The 20,234-nt window shown below is 43.1% G+C and overlaps 1 protein-coding gene across 1 annotated transcript in view; it reads left to right on the top strand.

Moving 5' to 3' along the window:
• LOC127637422 (membrane-associated guanylate kinase, WW and PDZ domain-containing protein 2-like) overlaps positions 1-20,234 on the top strand; it is a 283,966-nt gene that overhangs the window by 244,949 nt on the left and 18,783 nt on the right. Inside the window, exons 12-18 of the mRNA XM_052118464.1 lie at positions 672-840; positions 11,012-11,053; positions 11,290-11,381; positions 11,981-12,173; positions 15,708-15,971; positions 16,690-16,875; positions 17,656-17,932. Coding sequence (XP_051974424.1) covers positions 672-840; positions 11,012-11,053; positions 11,290-11,381; positions 11,981-12,173; positions 15,708-15,971; positions 16,690-16,875; positions 17,656-17,932 — 1,223 coding nt within the window. The remainder of the gene's footprint in view (positions 1-671; positions 841-11,011; positions 11,054-11,289; positions 11,382-11,980; positions 12,174-15,707; positions 15,972-16,689; positions 16,876-17,655; positions 17,933-20,234) is intronic.

Here is a 20,234-nt window from a genome sequence, read left to right as displayed (position 1 = left end):
TTTAAAAACACAGCTCGCGAACCCCATTTTATTCTGTTGCGCTTCGTTTAGCTGTTTTTGAACACAAAACCATGTCTTGTGAAAATTCCCCATATGAAACATGTCCAATTGCAGTCAGGTAAACCCAGAAATCAGCCTTATTATATAGCGCTTCCTTAAAACTGATTGATTGACTAGTCTTTCAGGCAACTGAGCAACTAGTCTAGTCTAGAATTTTAAAATGGGTCGTTTTGGACATCCTACAATTAGGCATATATCTGTCATTCCTGCATGCTGCTCTTTATGCATTCTGCCTGTGTAACCTTATTTTGGTTGTATTGAGGAAGCCAGGTGTAGTGAAGTGGTTTGGCACCATTCTCGCCTACAGCTGCATTAGCATGAGAAAACCAAAAGATTGCATTCAGTACTGTCAGCAGCAAATCGTCCTCAATGAACCCATGACGCTGCCTTGTTTTGCTGAGCTTGAACTAACACATTGTGTGTATTTAAAAGCTAATTACTTCAAGAGGCTCCAATGTTAAAAAAACACCTTCCCATACTACGGCCAAAGAAATTCCAGGCGGAAGTTGTCTGGAAGAGCATTGTTTGCTTACTCAGTTCAGCATAATAATAGGCTCAGCGCTCAAGGACTCATTTGTTAGGCGATTTACTGAATTCCGGTGTATTTGCAGGTTTTGGAGCATTGGGATACTCACAGCAGTCCCACGACCAGTCTATCTATCCATGCTCTTCCCCACAGTGCTCCGTATCTACACTGGCCCTCAGGTCCAGAGTTTGACATGGGCAAGCCTGACCCCTATTACCTGTATGAGAAGTCCAGGGCTATCTATGAGAATAGGCGTAAGTAACCAAAGCAATGTTTTTGTCAGCGGCAAAAGCTGCAGTTGATGTCTTTCTATGTAATTACTGTAGTTGGTTTATTTAATATAGTACGCCGTATTTTCATGCTAAAAATTCACACACATTCTCAAACACATCAAACATATTGGATTTATTATGTTTTGCTTTTAAATTTGTGTCGGGCCTTCAAAATAAATGCATAGGGTCAATCGACAGCCTTTGTGGCATAATGTTAATAATCAGAAAAATACATTTCAACTCATCCCTTCTTTTCTTTCAAAAGTATAGACACAAGACATAAACAATATGCATGTTAACATTATTTTAGTGTGATAAAATCTGTTACTGGCCTTTTCTGTGTAGTTATAGCCAATTTTAGAACTTCGATGTCATGTTGATATAATGCCGTAAACCTTAAAACCCTAAAACGACTGAAAAAATGACAATTAAAACATCTTTAGGGCTCAAATTACAAACGAGTTTTAACTGAAGAATTAATGGAAATGCTTTTGTAAAATTAATAGCTTCACATTTTTGCCTTTAAACCCTCCAAAAATTGGCCAATTCACTTCCACTGTAAGTGCCTCGCTGAGTGGCAGGTCATTTTGTCGGATGGTTGGTTTCCATTTCTGTGGCGTTGTGCTGGGTAGCCCCACCAAGGGGAAAATCTCATTGGTCCAAAATCACACTCTGTATAGCTGTATATTAAACGATAAAAATGTTCTGATTGTTTGTGAATTGCGAAGAATTTCCACTTTCATTGTGGACAGACTAAATTGTTGATGGAAATGTCTTGCATTGTGCCTAGTTAGGACATGTTGTAAGTCTCCATCGACAGTTATATCTCCTATCTCAGACTTATGAATGGGTATTTTCATTGTTGTATCTCACAACCTGTTGTTGTGAATCCAGATTGGTTAGATAGAATCACATTACTATACCTACATTTTTGCTAACTGATTTATACGTGGCTTGTTGAATGTATCGTGGCAGTTTCCTGGTGAAATTAACAATAGAGGTTAATCATTTTTATTTATTTTTTACAACAACAATCATTTTTATTTATTTTTATTTTATTTACTATAAGGCAATAATATCAGTTCATAAACACTTACTTTTCACCCTGTTTTACTTATGACACAATTGGTTAGGTTTAGGGTAGGGAGGTAGTTTTGGTGATTTAAAAGTCAACTCACTTTGAGTCCTACACAGTGAACATTTCACTTGGAACTGCTGTGATGCATGTAAGGAACCATGCAATATCATTTAGTAAGAATGTCGCCACAGTCACAGAATTTTCATGAGATCAAGGGTGCATCATCGCTAGCCAACTATGGCCGCAAATTCCATCATTACCAACATAGTTGTCGCGCACACACACACACAAGACGAGACAGTCACAATGTCAGAGTAAACTGCTTTAATCGATAAAGCAGTCAACAGTACAAAAAGGGCAAATCCAGAGAAGAGTGGTAAACGGGAGCGTAAGGTCGAAGCTGGGGAATCAGAATAGGGTAAAGGGGCAAATCTGGATGAGAGTGGTCAAGGGGAGCGTAGGGTCGAAGCTGGGAAACAAGCATGAACTAGACGGGACTAGCGAGAGGAAAAGACAGGGGAACTAGAGGATCACAAGTGCTGGCAAAGCGAGGGGGGGTAAACTAAACAATAACCAACAGGAGTGAGACGAACGGGTTGTGAAATATATAGGGGCGAGTGCAGGTGTAAACAATGATAGGTGATGAGACGAGTGCAGGTGAAACTAATGTGCAGGAGTGCAGATGACGCGAGTGCAGGTGGTCATAATGTTCTGGGGGATTGGAAACGCGTGAGAAACTCGAGGAAGGGAGATAACCTACGAGCATGTGGGCGAGTAGGAGCAAAGTGGGCGTGAGGGCTCGAGCGAGCAAAAAGAGTGTGCAAAGCTCGAGGGGGCGGAGCGAGGGAGTGAGGTCGAGGGAGTGAGTGTGTGTGCGACGAAGTGGGGATGGGGCAGAGGAGCGGGGTTCGTGACAGTACTCTCCCCTCTGAATAGGACGGCTCCTGACGGCCGCGGGAGGCGGTGCAGGATGATCGGGGTCAGACAAAGGGAAGTGAGACAGTCCATGGGCAGTTTCAAGGCAAGGTCAGGGGGAACATAGCGGACAGGCGGGTGGTCGGGAGATCTAGGGGGCAGCCATAGGGCAAAGGCTGGGTCAGGGGGTCTGGAAGGCGACTGGAGGACAGGGACTGGGTCCGGGGGTCTGGAAGGTGACCACCGGACAGGAACAGGATCAGGAGGCCAGGGAAGAGGCCACAGGACAGGGAGAGTGTCAGGGGGCCACCGGACAGGGTCAGGGTGCCAGGGAAGAGCCGTGAAAGGCGGTGCCATCAGAGGCGGCACTGTAGGCGGCTCTGGAGGTGGGGTTCTGGAAGGCTCTGGAGGTGGAGCCGAAGGAGGCTTTAGGGGCGAAGGCCTGAAAGGCTCTGGAGGTGGAGCCAATGACGGTGGCGCCGTGGGAGGCTCTAGAGGCGGAGGCCTGGAAGGCTCAGGAGGTGGAGCCAATGGATGTGGCGCCGTGGGAGGTCCCCGAGGCGACGACCTGGCAGGCTCTGTAGTCTCGGGGGGTAGATCCGTAGGAGGCCCGAGAGGCGGAGCCATAGAAAGCTCTGGAGTCTTTGGGAGCAGAGCCGTGAGGGCTCGGGAGGTGGAGCCATGGGAGGCTCGGGAGGCGGAGCCGTAGGAGGCTCGGGAGGCGGAGCCGTAGGAGGCTCGAGAGGCGGAGCCCTAGGAAGCTCTGGAGTCTCTGGGAGTAGAGCCGTGAGAGGCTCGGGGAAAAAGGTCGTGGAAGACTCGAGAGGCTCTAGAGGTGGGGCCCTGGAAGGCTTGAGAGGCTCGAGGGGGGGAGCCATGAAAGACTCAAGAGACGGAGCCCCGAGAGGCTCGGGAGGAGGAGGAGCCCTGGAAGACTCGAGAGACGAAGCCCTGAGAGGCTTGGAAGGGGGTGGAGCCCTGAAAGACTCGAGAGGAGAAGCCCTGAGAGGCTTGAGGGGAGGAGGAGCTCTGAGAGACTCGAGAGGGGAAGCCCTGAGAGGCTTGAGAGGGGGAGGAGCCCTGAGAGACTCAAGAGGCGAAGCCGTGAGAGGCTTGAGGGGTGGAGCCATGAAAGACTCGAGGGACGGAGCCCTGAGAGGCTTGAGGGGAGGAGGAGCCCTGAAAGACTCGAGAGGGGAAGCCCTGAGAGGCTTGAGGGGGGGAGGAGCCCTTAGAGACTCGAGAGGCGAAGCCGTGAGAGGCTTGAGGGTTGGAGCCCTGAAAGACTCGAGAGGAGAAGCCCTGAGAGGCTTGGGAGGGGGAGCCCTGAAAGACTCGAGAGGAGAAGCCCTGAGAGGCTCGAGAGGAGGAGCCCTGGGAGGCTTGGGAGGAGGAGCCTTGAAAGACTCGGGAGGAGAAGCCCTGAGAGGCTTGACAGGCGGCGCTCTGGGAGGCTCGAGGGGTAGAGCTCTGGGACGCTCGAGAGACCTGAAAGGCAGAACCCTGGGGGGCTTGGGAGGTAGAGCTCTGGGAGGCTCGAGAGGAGGAGCCTTAGGAGGCTCGAGAGGAAGAGCCCTGGGAGGCTTGGGAGGAGGAGCCTTGGGAGAGTCGAGAGGCGGAGGCCGTGAGGGCTCTGAGGGGTGAGCAGAGGCTGGCAGAGCTGTGGAAGACTCTGAGAGCGGAGCAGAGGCTGGCGGAGCCGTGGAAGACTCTGGAGGCGGAGCAGAACCCGGCAGAGCCGTGGAAGACTCTGGGGGTGGAGCAGAACCCGGCAGAGCCGTGGAAGACTCTGGGGGCGGAGCAGAACCCGGCAGAGCCGTGGAAGACTCTGGGGGCGGAGCAGAACCCGGCAGGGCCGTGGAAGACCCTGGGGGCGGAGCAGAACCCGGCAGAGCCGTGGAAGACTCTGGGGGCGGAGCAGAACCCGGCAGAGCCGTGGAAGACTCTGGGGGTGGAGCAGAACCCGGCAGAGCCGTGGAACACTCTGAGGGCGGAGCAGAACTCGGCAGAGCCGTGGAAGACTCTGAGGGCGGAGCAGAGATCGGTAGAGCTGTGGAACACTCTGAGGGAACCTCTGCGGTCTTGAGCACAAGACGAGACTGGGGAGAAGGGGCCCTCTTCCTTCTCTTGCGTCCTCGGCCAACAGGGGACGTGGCCATGGGGACGGTCGAAGCTACAGCCGCTGGCTCGCCGACCGTGGTGGGCATGGGCGCTGGCTCGCTTGGCGTCGTGGCGTGGCTGGGCATGGGCGCTGGCTCGCTGGCCGTGGCGGGCATGGGCAGCTGGCTGCGGCTGGCGTCGGACTGGGGCGGCAGGCTGACTGGGGCGTGTGAGCTTCGGGCTGGGCCGTGCCAGGCTTCGGGACTGGGGCCGTGACAGGCCTCGGGACTGGGGCCATGTCAGGCTTCGGGACTAGGGCCGTGACAGGCTTCGGGACTGGGGCCGTGACAGGCCTCGAGACTGGGGCCGTGTCAGGCTTCGGGGCTAGGGCCGTGTCAGGCTTCGGGGCTAGGGCCGTGTAAGGCTTCGGGACTAGGGCCGTGTCAGGCTTCGGGACTAGGGCCGTGACAGGCTTCGGGACGAGGGCCGTGACAGGCTTCAAGACGGGGGCCGTGGTAGGCTTCAAGACGGGGGCCGTGGTAGGCTTCAAGACGGGGGCTGTGGTATGGAACGCTGGTTCAGTTTCTGCCTCCCCCACAGTAAACGAGGAACCAGCGTACAGTAGGGCGAGGTCAATAAACTGAGCCAGGTTGAGGGAGCAGCGACCACCAGGCATAACTGATGAGGTTGGCTCATTCAGCCCACATTGAAAAATGTCTTTCAGAGCCACCTCATCAAAGTTCACCTGGTTAGCCAGGGCACAAAAGTCAACCACGTAAGCCTCCAAGGGTTGACTCCCCTGACGCAAAGCCAAGAGTCGGGCCGCTGGCTCCAAAAAGTTAAGGGCAGGGTTTACCTTTCTATAACCGCTGCCCTGCTTAAACAACCCTTGGCAAGCGTCCGAAGAGCCATCAAACCTCTCAGGGGGTTGAAGGCTTACGGCGCTCGGGGTGGGTTGGGAGCATAAACGGGCTCAGGGACAGACACAGGTAGAACAGGGTGACATAAATCAAAAATCGCACGTACCTGCTGTCCCTGGGCCGTGAGCGCTCGATCATGTCTCCCAACCGTAGGTCCTCGTGCAGAACGTGCCGTGAACATCCGCTCTAGTGAGCTGCGAAAATCCACCGGGGAATACATTGTGACTGTCTTCTGTATAGGTTGGTTATTCTGTCGCGCACACACACACACAAGATGAGACAGTCACAATGTCAGAGTAAACTGCTTTAATCGATAAAGCAGTCAACAGTACAAAAAGGGCAAATCCAGAGAAGAGTGGTAAACGGGAGAGTAAGGTCGAAGCTGGGGAATCAGAATAGGGTAAAGGGGCAAATCCGGATGAGAGTGGTCAAGGGGAGCGTAGGGTCGAATCCAGGAAACAAGCATGAACTAGACGGGACTAGCGAGAGGAAAAGACAGGGGAACTAGAGGATCACAAGTGCTGGCAAAGCGAGGGGGGGTAAACTAAATAATAACCAACAGGAGTGAGACGAACGGGTTGTGAAATATATAGGGGCGAGTGCAGGTGTAAACAATGATAGGTGATGAGACGAGTGCAGGTGAAACTAATGTGCAGGAGTGCAGATGACGCGAGTGCAGGTGGTCATAATGTTCTGGGGGATTGGAAACGCGTGAGAAACTCGAGGAAGGGAGATAACCTACGAGCATGTGGGCGAGTAGGAGCAAAGTGGGCGTGAGGGCTCGAGCGAGCAAAAAGAGTGTGCAAAGCTCGAGGGGGCGGAGCGAGGGAGTGAGGTCGAGGGAGTGAGTGTGTGTGCGACGAAGCGGGGATGGGGCAGAGGAGCGGGGTTCGTGACAATATTTCAAAGATTTGGTGTTTCCCTAAACCGTAGTTCCAACGAACAACATCGCAAAGTTGTTTGGTTGGGACTACAGCTCTCCACCTGATAGTTCCTTGTTAGTTTGCTGTGTGAACATCATTTGACTTTGCTGAGGTTTTTCTATGTTTATATATATATATATATATATAACATTCTATGAAGACTTTGATCACATTTATCTGCACTTAACAAAACGGCATAATCCAGGATTTGGCAGAAAGCGCCATTCTGGAACATCACATAGACGCAAGCGCAGCCATTTAAGGGATTAAAGCCTGTCAAGAGAAAGCATTTAAACACACGGCTTCTGTCAGTGAACACTGCTTATGTGTCCATGTTAACGTTAAAGTGGCGTACTTATAGGTTTTTGACCATTGAGTGCACATGTGCTTATGTGCTCAAGTGCACCGGGGGAATCCCAAAGTCTGATGTAAAGGGAAACCCCACTGTTGCAGCGCAATCATCTGTCGCATTACACAGTGCACGCCGCCTTCATGTCTTCAGCATTTTTCGCACATTAAACATCTTTCTGGAGTATGTGTAAATGAGCTATTTTAATTTGATATCTGCAGAAGTTATTACTCCACCCCCAGCATAACTTCATTATCAACAGCTCTATCTTGTTGAACCATTGTGGTTCACACGATGGATGTGCAACATTCATACTATGGTAGTCGTGACTAGCTAGTTAATTCCTCCAACGTTGCATCATAGCATGGTGATTAAGCAGCGCGTTACCTAGTTGTACAGTAACCCAGGCTGGTTTTTATTCCACAACGAGATACATAAGCCTACTCTCCAATGTCTGGGTGTGAACTCCAATGGCCTTAAGTTCATTGGCTTCATGTTGTATAACAGAGTTACCTAGTTGTACAGGAGACGCACCCCATGCTGGTTATCCTCAATTATCCGTAATTTTTTTTTTTTTTGGGTGGTCGTGTCTTGCTACATTGGAATTATTCCACGATGAGATGCATAAATCTACTCTCCACTGTCTGGGTGAACTCCAGTGGCCTTAAGTTCATTGACTTCATGTTGTATAACATTTTACATTATTAATGCAGGCACTCTCTTTGCCATATTTAGAGATGTTACAAGACACTGAAGCTTTCTGGATGTTCAGAAGTTTTAGTGAACCAACAAAAATATTCACTTGCATTGTAAATAGAACCATAGGTTATTTATATATTCAAAAATACATTTATTTATTCATTATTATATGTTATTACTTAAAACCTATAGTTTATGGAAGGGATATGTTTGGCTTGTCAGCAGAGATGATGTTGCATACTGTAAATGAAAGAAAAACTTTACCACAGTGGTCTCCAATTTAATGTTTGTTTGTCTTTTGGAAGCCAGATCATTGTATCCATCTTGTATACATCATTCCTACATCATTTTGACACATCATAAGATATAGTTTGCAAACTACAGATTTATGGAGCCAAGAAACACTGTGAATAAAAGTTGTGGTGAGAGTTCTCTATATTTCAATTTCTCTCCCTGGTGAATATGCTCAGCTCCTGAAGACTGATTACATCTCACAATTTATTTCTGAAACTGATCTTATTTCATGAGCAATATGTTTTATAAAGTCATAAATAGCCTCATTTTGTGAAATGTCAATTCCTAAACTGACAACGACAGGAATTTTTCAGTCTAATCAATCATAACACTATTAATGTTTTATAGATGTTTGTATATGCAGTAGATGTTGTTGATAGGCTGTCAGGAAGGCAAGTCAATTGAATTGCTCAAATTCGAGCGAGGTAGCTGAGTGCTGGGTGATATAGCAAAAAAACAATATGTTAATATTGTTTAGCCTTTTGATGATATTTTATGTAGGAAAGTCCAGGGCGAGTTGTCACGTGGGGAAGTTGTCATAGGGGCTATATCTCAGTAAGTATAAAATTTTGAGTGAAAAGTCCAGACACACAAATGGGTTTTCTCTAGGAGTGGTTTTGTGTGTTGGTTTCAAACACCTACTTCAAAACTTTCTTAAATTAGAATAAATACATTATAATTTAATTTTGAAATCTAACCTAGACTCCTAGCCCGTGCGAATCTGTTAAGTTCGAAAACTCAGTTTTCAGTTTCCTAACGTCATAGTTTTCCAAAGTATGCAGTAATGGAGCGTTTTGGAAACACAACATTTTTTATTGTGATTTTGGAATTTTGGGATTTTTAGAATGTTAAAATTTTTCTTAGATTTTCCTTACTATGATGATCAAAGACACAGAGTCTACAAGAGTCCAAAATGAATCAAATCCAAGGTGCAGTTTATTGTGCAACCAAAAATAACAAAAAAATGTATAAAAATAAGATTTGGAGCAAACTATGACTATGGGACTTTGAACAAGCTCAAAATGCACTTACTTATTTATGTTGACTGTTCTGCTGGTTCCTGCCTCCTCCTTGCTTATACTGTTACAGTGGTGCCGAAACCCGGGAAGGAGGAGGGATGCGCTGTCGCGGAGTCCTCGTTGCTTCCGTCCACCAAAGGAGCAGTCACAGCTGTCTGATTGGGGATGGCAGTGAGTCCTCTGGTCCCTGGCGGATCGCAGCGACCCCTCCGTCCCCAGGCAGACAGCTGTGGCTGCTCCCCTGGTGAATGGCAGCGGTGAGGACAGTCAACATAAAGTTTTAATGCAAAACTCAACATAAACAAACATAAACCATAACACAAAAAGACACACACAACGCAGCCATGTGAATCTCTCTCTATCGAACCAGTGCCTCCGGACGCCTTATCTCGCTCTCCCGCTGATCAGCTGATTCAGCACCTGCCAGGCCAGCCATGCTCTCCTCCTCGCCACACTTGTATTTAAACTCTGGAGACTGCTGTTATACTGTAGAACCAAGTTGTTCAAACTGTTGAATCCTCTGGAGGAGAAATATGGAGGAATAAAAATACTATAGCAACTATCGGCATAGAGTTTTGCCGATAACTGATAGTTCTATCGCAACTATCGGCACTTATTGAGTTATATCGGTTTACCTCAAATGTGGATGTGGCCTGAACGAGCTCATTCACTAGTCACAACACAAGAAGCCTTTACAAAACTTGCCTACTGGTATTTATGAATCTTAATGGACACATAAAAAGAGTAACGTTTATCTGATCTTAAGTATACAAGATATTGGCCTGCTGTAGCAGAGAGACAGCAGGAATTTGGCAAATTGATTGAAGATTGGAGTCTCTCTGAGAATTAGAATCAGGCCCAAGCTCCACTTGGAATTATTATAAATACATTATACATCCTGTAGAGTTTGTTATACATGGTTGAGAGACATGAGTAAGCTAAGAAAAGGTCTGTGTGGCCGTTTTTAGGCAGAAATGTGCTCCTCATGCTGATCTCGATATTAGTTCCTGTCTGCTGTGAGACAGGAACTTAAAGGAATAGTTCACCCCCATAGTTTAAATTCTATCATCATTTACTCACCCTCTGGCCATCCCAGATGTGTATGACTTTCTTTCCTTTGCTGAACACAAGCAAAAAATATCTGTAATATCTTTACAATGCAAGTGAATGGTGGGCAGAATATTGAAGGTCCTAAAAGCGCGCAAAGGCAGCATAAAAATAATCCATATGACTCCAGTAGTTAAATCCATATCTTCAGAAGTTATATGATAGGTGTGGGTGAGAAACAAATCAAGATTTAATCCTTTTTTTACTATAAATCTCCACTTTCACATTATTCTTCTTTTGTTTTGGCCGAAACACATTCTTTGTTGTTATCGCCACCTGCTGGGCAGGGAGGTGAATTTATATTAAAAAAGGAACTATATGAACTTCATCTGTGGTTTCTCTACAAGGACACCTGTGTGAATTTGAAAAAGTAGTTGGTTTTAAAGCAGCTGCATAATAATAATAATAGTAATACTAATAAGTGAGATAAGAGAAGTTAGTTCTGAGAAAAACTTCAGCATTATTTGCTTCCAATGCCACATTCCAATTGGTTAAAAATTTGGTCTAATTCAGTTACATTCCATTGACTTTTGAAGCGTGGGTTAAGTGTCCAAATACTGTTTAGGCCACTGTATATTACCTATATTGCTTTGTAAATTTGGCATCATATTAGCAGTGAGTCAAGTTATCTGGATACAGTATTATAGTTAGTGTATTTCCAGGTGTGTATGTGTATGTTGGTGGATAAAGGCTGGGATTTATGGGCTGCCCCCCCTCTCTCTCTCTCTCTCTCTCTCTCTCTCTCTCAGAGCCAGGACTTCCTCGAATGGCCCTCCCTCAAGACCCCTCAGGTAAGAAAATAAATCTGTAACCAAAAGAGTAACACACTGACAAAAAGTTCTGCATAGACTCAATAAAGTAAAAGTCTGAAAGTCTAAAATTGTTTTTCATCCAGTGACCTTTATAAAGTAGTACCTGACGTTTGTGGGATATGTACAGAATAGTTTCACCGAAAGTGACAAAATTGTCCCCAAAATGGCTTTAATGTATTCTGAGATAAATGTGTCACCAATGTTCCTCTGTGCAGCGGCTGAGTTCCATGAGGTGGAGGTACATCTGCGCAGATACAAATCCGGGTTCGGCTTCAGGATTCTGGGTGGGGAGGAACCAGGACAGCCTGTGAGTCCGGAGGCCCAGGAGAAGGCTCGTACTCTAGAACTAACACACATTCTTTCAAAGACAGAGCTAACCAAAATTGTACCTTTAGGGGTACAACAGCTTGTCACTGGGTCAGTACCCTCAAAGGTACACCCACTGTATGCTTTACATGTCAATTGGAACATATGTGTACCTGATCTGTCCCAAAAGGGTGCATAATAGTACGTTAAGTGTCTTTTCAGTCCCTAAAGGGTATATATATATTAGTTAAGAAGGTACTGTGGGTGTACAACTTTTACAATAAAGCTTCCTGACAGTGTACTCACTCTAATAGATGTCACAATCCATGACTAACATTTCTAAACCAGTAAACACATTGTTTACTGGACAAACACTTGAATCTAAAGTGACTTACAGTGCATACAATGTATACATTTTATCAGCATGTATGTTCCTTGGGTATTGAGTCCATAACCCTGCTTTTGCAAGCACTATGGTGTACCAGTTGAGCTAAAACAACTAGGTGACAAACTTAACCAACAAATACCAGGCTGCTTTACTAACTTGACCAGCAGTACTGCCTTATTATGGTCCATAGTAACAGCCCTGTGCCTGTACAGATCCTGATTGGTGCAATCATCGAGAAGAGCCCAGCAGATAAAGATGGGCGTCTCCGGCCTGGGGACGAGCTGATGTCGGTCGATGGAATCCCTGTGGCAGGAAAACCTCACCGTTATGTCATAGAACTGATGCATGGAGCAGCCCGGAACGGCCAGGTCAAACTCACTGTGCGACGGGGAGTTCAGCCCACAGGTGAACAAGATCAAACATGAAGGTCAAAGATCAAAGGTTATTTACCCAGGCACAATGTTTTCAAAGGTTTACACTTGAACAATCATTATGTTTTAACCCTTTTAAGATGGGCCCATCGGCAGGTGTCATATGTCGTTTGAAAGCTCTCGAAAAGTAGAATACAAACTACTTATTTTTCTCCCACAGACATATATACATGCGTAATAGCTAAGTATATGTCTTTGACATACATGTTACATGCCACATTTTTCTTATAAATTCATGAAAAATAAACAGAACATAAAATATCATATACTGTAACTTTATCTTTAAAACAAGCCCACACACAATGTTATAGGATATATAGATATAGATCATTAGATAATCCACACAAAACACAATGTGCAATCTGGCCCAAACTCATTGCTTTCCTGGATCGGACGGCTTTATCATAAATTATGTAGTATGTTGTCCAGTATCATGGAATGCTAAACCAATCGTATTAGGATTCACATCACTGCAACTAGAGGTGGAAGTCAAAATATGAGCTGAGAGGATCGTTTATTCTAATTACATATGGCCATCAGGAGGTTGTGCTAAGTACATGAATCAGACTTAATGATGGCTCAAATGGCACAGAATGGAACTGAATGAGATTTTGTTACTCATGCCAGCATGCTTTGGAGAGAGAATATACCTTTAGTCATTGTTGTATTTGCATGTGTAATTAGTTCTTATGTACAATTAGAATTGTACACTAGGATTCATTATTTTTGTAATGCTAATTTCTGATTGCTTTGTCGCATCAACATAAAATGTAGCCACAACATTAAAAACCACCTGCCTAATATTGTGTATATCCATCTCGTGCTGCCAAAACAAAATAGCATTCTAAAATGCTATTCTTCTCACCACAATTGTACAGAGCAGTTATCTGAGTCACCCTAGACTTTGTCACTTGAAACCAGTCTGGCCATGCTGTGTTAACCTCTCTCATCAACAAGGCGTTGATGACTGAAAGTAACAGATTGTGCGTTCCTTGTGTAACTCGGGCAGTTGTTGTTGCCATCCTGTACCTGTCCCGCAGGTGTGATATTCGGATGTGCCGATCCTGTGCAGGTGTTGTTACATGTGGCCTGCAACTGCAAGGACCAGCTGTCCTTCCTGTCTCCCTGTAGCGCTGTCTTAGGCGTCTCACAGTACGGACATTGCAATTTATTACCCTGGCCACATCTGCAGTCCCCATGCCTCACTGCAGCATGCCTAAACACGTTCACACAGATGAACAGGGACCCTGGGCATCTTTCTTTTGGTGTTTTTCAGAGTCAGTAGAAAGGTCTCTTTAGTGTCCTAAGTTTTTATAACTGTGACCTTAATTACCTACCATCTGTAAGCTGTTCCACAGGTGCATGTTCATTTATTGTTTATGGTTTATTGAACAGCATGGAAAACATTGTTTAAACCCTTTACAATAAAGATCTGTAAAGTTATTTGGATTTTTGCTAAATTATCTTAAAAAATACAGTGTCCTGAAATAGGGATGTTTCTTTTTCACTGAGTTTATATTGTGCATTTGTTGTTTAAAGATTCAGGTTTGTTATTTTCTGACAGTTACAGCAATTATAGACTGTTGTAACATGTGTTTGCTTGTCATGTGTGGGGAGGTAATGAAGGTAAGGTAATGTGAGGTAATGAAGCAGGTTCTGTAATTTTACTACTGCTTGTAATACAACTATCTCTCTCTCTATCTCTCTTGCTCGTCCACACTATGTACTGTTTCTTAATGTAGCTGAGGCTCAGATCATGTGCCCACTGGAGCCCTGCCTTCATCTGATTCATCCTCCCATTCTTATCTGTTCTGGACAATCGTTTCTCCTCCTCCATCTCAGTGGAGCTGTAGGAGAAATGGCCGGCTGCTGTCTTTATTGGCTTAATTTATGATCTCAGAGATGCTTCAGAACAGCTTTAGATGATCCCTTATTAGCTTGTGTATCTTTCTCTTTTTTTCTCTCTTTGTTCCTCTCACACTAAAGACAAAAAGTTAATAAATTGGGAGTACAAGTTACAACAAATATGATATCACTCATAGACATTTCCAGTGCAGTAGAGACTAACAAAATGCACATTCAAATATACATGACAAATGTCATTATTTGTAATAAATTATATAAAGTTTCTTTGCCGCTAAGAATATGTGACCTTTTCCACAGCAACGCATGAGAACATTTCTTTTAGCCGTCAAGATATAGTGGGCCTTTCCAAGAGATGGCAATGAGCTGTTTAGCCTGCAAAATACAAATCTATTAATATCTGGAAATCATTTTTAATATGCATATACACTAGAAGATTACCTATAATGAATAACCCAGTTAGGGTTGCCTCCGGTCCCGTAAAATACCGGATCGTTCCGTATTTAAATATGAAATTAACAGTATGGGACGTGATTTGTCCCGTTTTTAAGCTGGTCAGATGGCATCATGGTGAAATAGGTCCAGATCGGCAGTTTAACATTGACATAAGTTAGAAAAGTTGTCTACAGTGACTAAGGGACCATCTGAAAAGTCTACACATTGTTCTAAAACGTGCTAATAAATAAACATCCATCCATCCATCCATCGTCAACCGCTTATCCTGTGTACAGGGTCGCGGGGGGCTGGAGCCTATCCCAGCTAACATTGGGCGAAAGGCGGGGGACACCCTGGACAGGTCGCCAGTCCATCGCAGGGCCACACATAGACAGACATACACTCACACTCACCTCCACATCCACATCCACACCTAGGGCAATTTTTTTTGGAGACACCAATTAACCTAGCCTGCATGTCTTTTGGATGGTGGGAGGAAGCCGGAGTACCCGGAGAGAACCCACGCAGACACGGGGAGAACATGCAAACTCCACACAGAAAGGCCGGGGCAACCAGGGTTTAATAAATAAACAAATAAAATAAATTTAAATGATATAAAACAAATTAAAATATGTATAAACCTTCCAAAATGTATACATAAATAAGATAAAAAAGACAAATATTCGAAAAAATTTAAATAAACATATTTTTAACATATAAATGATGTATTTATTTATAAGTCATTGGTCAGGAAAGTTCTCATTTTAGCATATAAAAAGGATATACAATTTTTATTAATAACGCATATTAACACATGTATTGCTAAAACTGTGGAGGATGTGGTTAGGGGCTATGATTGTATGTATCTAGAAAATAAGACAAAAATACTATTAAGAATTTGTTTTTGTTTTTTTGCCTGTGCTCTACTTTCCCTATCTTGCAATTTTATTATTTATTACTAATAACTGTATATGTCTAAAAATTTTACTCATCAGGCATTTAATGTGTGTAATGTTACTGTTTCTAGAAAATAATCAGGGAATTGTAGGAGAAAATTGCTGATAAAGTACTGGATAACGTTGAATATTCAAATTGTAAATGTTCCATTAAATATTCACAATCCCTATTATCAAACTCAAGTACATCAAGCTCTTTTATTTCACTTCTATCCCTTTAGCGTACATTCTCTCTCTCACTTTGTTATCTTTAGGTGAACCCTTTCCTGAGAACGGCCGCAGTCCTGGATCTACCCAGCACAGCTCCCCAAGGAGTGACTTCAACTCCAGAATTTTCTCTAATAACTCTGCCCTATCCCAGAACTCCGCCCCATCCACCATAGGTTCCTCCCCACCAGACACAGGAGCTAATCAGAATCACCAGACAAGTGATGTCACCATCCAGCGCAAGGAGACCGAAGGATTCGGATTTGTTATTATCAGTTCATTGAACAGACCTGAAACTGCACCTGCTGCTGGTAAGCATTCTACACATTCATTACAAACCATATTTGTTCTGTAAGCTGTTACACTGTACTCACAGGCTACAGACAACTGAATATATCACAGTGGATTGGAACCACCAAGTGAGATCCCTTTAATTCCAGAAGGTGGACTTTGCTCCATGTAAACAGTACTTTGTGAATAGATTCATGTTAGCACATACAACGTTTAGGTCTTGTGGCTATACTTTCAAAACTGTGTGTATTTTAACATATATTCCAATGCAATACCTTGCCTCTTAGACTTTCATTGTAAGTGCATAACTGTAAATGCAATGTGTGTATGTTTTCACAAACTGAGAGATAAATTGAAATGATTGTCTATGGTCATTTACAGCATGTCACAGATGTTGCCCATAGAGCTTAACTTTTGAACCCGAGACATTCCTTTAACATCTTGCCCAAAACAGTAGACAGTACGATGCTAATAGCTCACTCAGTCTTGCTGCTTCTGAGAGTCATAGTGGTATTAAATATGCAGCATGTCTTTTAAACTTATATTTCAATAATTGATGCTCCTCTATTTGAGGTCTGAAGAGGCTGGCTACTGTGTTCTAATGCAGCGCCCACGCTTGTACAAAAACGACAGTGCTAACAGAAAAGGAAATTTAGAGGCCATGATGGAAAACGCTAAATTTGGAGGAACTCTGGTACTGTATCACTTAAAAAGTGTGTGTATGTGTGTGTGTCGCAGATGTGCCTCATAAGATTGGGCGAATCATTGAGGGAAGTCCAGCAGACCACAGTGGGAAACTGAAAGTTGGAGATCGCATATTAGCTGTCAACAATCAGTCTATCGTTAACATGCCGCACGCGGACATCGTCAAACTGATCAAGGACGCCGGACTCAGTGTGACACTCAGGATCATCCCTCAGGATGGTGAGTGGATGTCTGTTGAACTTTGTGCAGAAAGTATCTGGATGCTTTCACTCAAATAGCGATTCAAACATTTAAACGATGAAAAAACGAGTAGTAGTAAATGGCGAAATAAGTTTCTTTTTTGGGTGAACTATCTGTAGTAACTGTCGATTACTACAGATCATTTAGTCCTTAGTTTGTTAAACAAGAACGAAAAACAGTAATGCATGTCCAATAAAAGTCTATGGGGCAATTAATTTACCTTCAACAAACATTTAAAATATATAATTATTGCAAAGTATATCCACAGGACTTAAACATCGTTCCTGTTAACATAAGACCAGTGTTATAAAATAGCTTACAACCTTATAATGAACATGTAAAGCCAATAAGGTGACGCAACTATTCCTAAATCACTTTTTACATGGAGAAAACTCCATCCACAGGAATTGGAAAAATGTTCTCTATCTAGAAAAGTAGTCCCACCTCAAAATGATGATTTGGACAACTTTACGGCTCAAAAAGTATATATATATATATATATCTTATTATCTTTTATTGTTACACAGGTGTGAGTGAGATTTGCTCTTTCAAGTTTAACAAATCATTTTTGAATAGAGTTGCTGCTTAACAATACCTGTTGAACAAAGGGATCTTCTCAAAATAATGGAGCTTTTGTCCGGCAGTTATAGATTGATTTGAGGGTTAATTGGAAATGTTTAAGAGGAAATTTGCCAAGTGAAGATTTGACACCCCTGAAATGAACTTATCTCACTCTAATCCTCATCTGCTCTGTTTCAGAGATGAACAGCACACCCTCTGCAGGCAGCTCAGAGAAACAGAGCCCAATGGCTCAGCCCAGTCCAGTGTGCCAATCCAACACTGTGAACCAGACCAATTCTGCTCCTCTACTCAACTCCACCCCTCAATCTAACTCTGCACCTCAGCCTAACTCAGAAGCACAACACAGCCCTGCCACTCAAGCCAGTCCAGCCAATCAGCCCAGCTCAGTGACCCAGCAAAACATGCCCACCCAGCCCTCAACTGTGCCAATACAGATCTACAGCCATGACAGTGGGTAAGTCCCAAACACAAATGTCTTTATTGATTCAGCATGTTTTTATAAGGTTTGTTTTGTGTCATATTCATAATTATTTCATGATGCAAGAATCACTATTACTTTAGCTCATACTTGGGGTAACGTGTTTGAAGAATAAGTAGTATTAAATGTTTATTCTGTATAACCCTTTAATATAAAAATTAAAATAATTTTAACCTGTTTATTTAAAAACGTTGTTACAGTAAGGCATTTACAATGGAAGTCAATGGGGCCAATCCGTAAACCCCCAAATAAAGAAGGTATAGCCACAAGGCGTAAACATTATAAATGTTAACATGATTTGAGTAGATAAAATTCAGGGATTTACCGGCGTTACAACGTTTCACAGATTATAGGGTTTGTTGGCATCATGACAATAGAAGTTGTTATACTGTACTCAAAAAATGAAGTCATTACACTTACTTAATAGAATTTGAGAACGTTTTTACAAGCAGTTTATTTTATTATATTCAAATGAAGCCAGTCTCATTCAGCCAACATAATTTAGATGGATTTGGTCAAATGAATGTACTATTGTAGCTTTAACTCAACTTAACTAAGCTTACTAATGTTTAATTAATTTTCTTATGTTGGTCCAAATTAATTTATTTTATTAATCATTAGTATTTGCCATTTAGCAAGTGTAAGGATAGTGAAATCAGCACTCGAATCAAACATCACTTGTAAGTAAAAGTCCATCGCCAATCTAAGCACAAGCGCCAGTATTCACCACAATGGTAACCCCCAAAACTCTAGCAAACTCATTTTAAATACCAATATAACAGAACATTCAATATTAACACTAGAGGTCGACTGATAGTGGATTTTGCCGATACTGATAACTAAGGTGGTGGGAAAGGCCTATAACCAATTTATCAGCATATACTTTTTAAAATCAATTTATAAACTGTAAAAAAAAAAATATTTCTTTACTATGGAGGGCAAAGAGAATGAGTCCAAAATGAATTTTGGCCAGAATTTTGTGCATAACACGGGACTTTTAAGTATAAACAAGCCCAAAACACACCAGGGACTCTTATTTTGAAATAATGAAATGATGAAAAACTACCGATAACCGATAGTTCCAAAAAGCAACTCTCAGCACCAATCAATCAGTAAAACCGATATATCAGTCTACCTCTTAATTAACACATCTCCTATTCTCATTTTGCTCAAAAAGACATAAAATAATGCATAATAGCAACATTTGTTAACCCCATCCAGTCCCATGCAACGCATACAGGGAAACGGAAACGGCAAAGCATTTTGTATCAATGTTACAAAAAGTATTCATGTAGTCCAATTCACTATTCAAGTGGATTAATAAGTAAACTTCAGTTTTACAAATTTAATTGGATAGAATGCAATGAAAACAAGTAGTGTTAAAGTGTTCTCGAATTCAGTTGCTTTAGTTCATTCTGCAAACTCTATGTCGGCTTTTGGATTTTTCTAGACACCTTTATATCAGGATGACCAGAAAAACTTTTCAGATTCGATTGTTGGTCCAGTTATGAATGAGTTATTCAGTGGCATGACTTTTCTGATGCGCATCTTGTATTCCTAAATCCATTTTGGTGTAACACATTCTGCAAGTTTTCTGCGACAGAGGAGAGATGTGTTATTACTAAAATGATTGAATGTACAATTTTCGCCTTGCAGACAATAAAACAGGTGGAAAAGAATCCCATAGACTTGCATTGAAGCAGGCTATCTAAACATACTGTATGTAGACACCAAAATATCATAGACTCTTTTAAATTGACTAGTTAGCAACCACTCTGAACACCTTAGTAACCGCATAGTAATGATAAAAAAAACACCCAGTTCAGGTAAGCAACTGCATAGCAACAACTTGGCAACCATCCTTAACACCTTAGAATCACTGGCAAACACCACTCATTTTTTTCGAAAACAATTTAAATCTAGTTTGAGATTATGATTGTCAAATATCTCTCTGTTTAGAAAAACTGTCATTTTTGAGTGTGATTATTTAGAGTTAACATACTGTATTGTTTCTGCAGATATACTTCAGTCAGACTCGGCCTATCACCTGGTTAAAATAACATACTTGGTTAAAGTTCATAGTATTAAGTTGTGGCTCTTAACACTCTCACTATTAGGTTGTTAGGTAAAATCACGTAACTCTTACAGAACTGAATAATTTACCTGCATGGCTCTTTAAAACAGGTTTTAATCATTTATATAGCCTGCAGGGGCCAGTGATTCCACTTCTCACTTCCTCTCCGAGCTCACTCAAGTTTCAATATATACTCTAGAGCTC

Source organism: Xyrauchen texanus, chromosome 45 (genome assembly GCF_025860055.1).
Source record: "Xyrauchen texanus isolate HMW12.3.18 chromosome 45, RBS_HiC_50CHRs, whole genome shotgun sequence".
NCBI lineage: Eukaryota > Metazoa > Chordata > Actinopteri > Cypriniformes > Catostomidae > Xyrauchen > Xyrauchen texanus.
The sequence above is the reverse complement of the archived record's forward strand: the minus strand, read 5'-3'. Positions and strand labels throughout refer to the sequence as shown.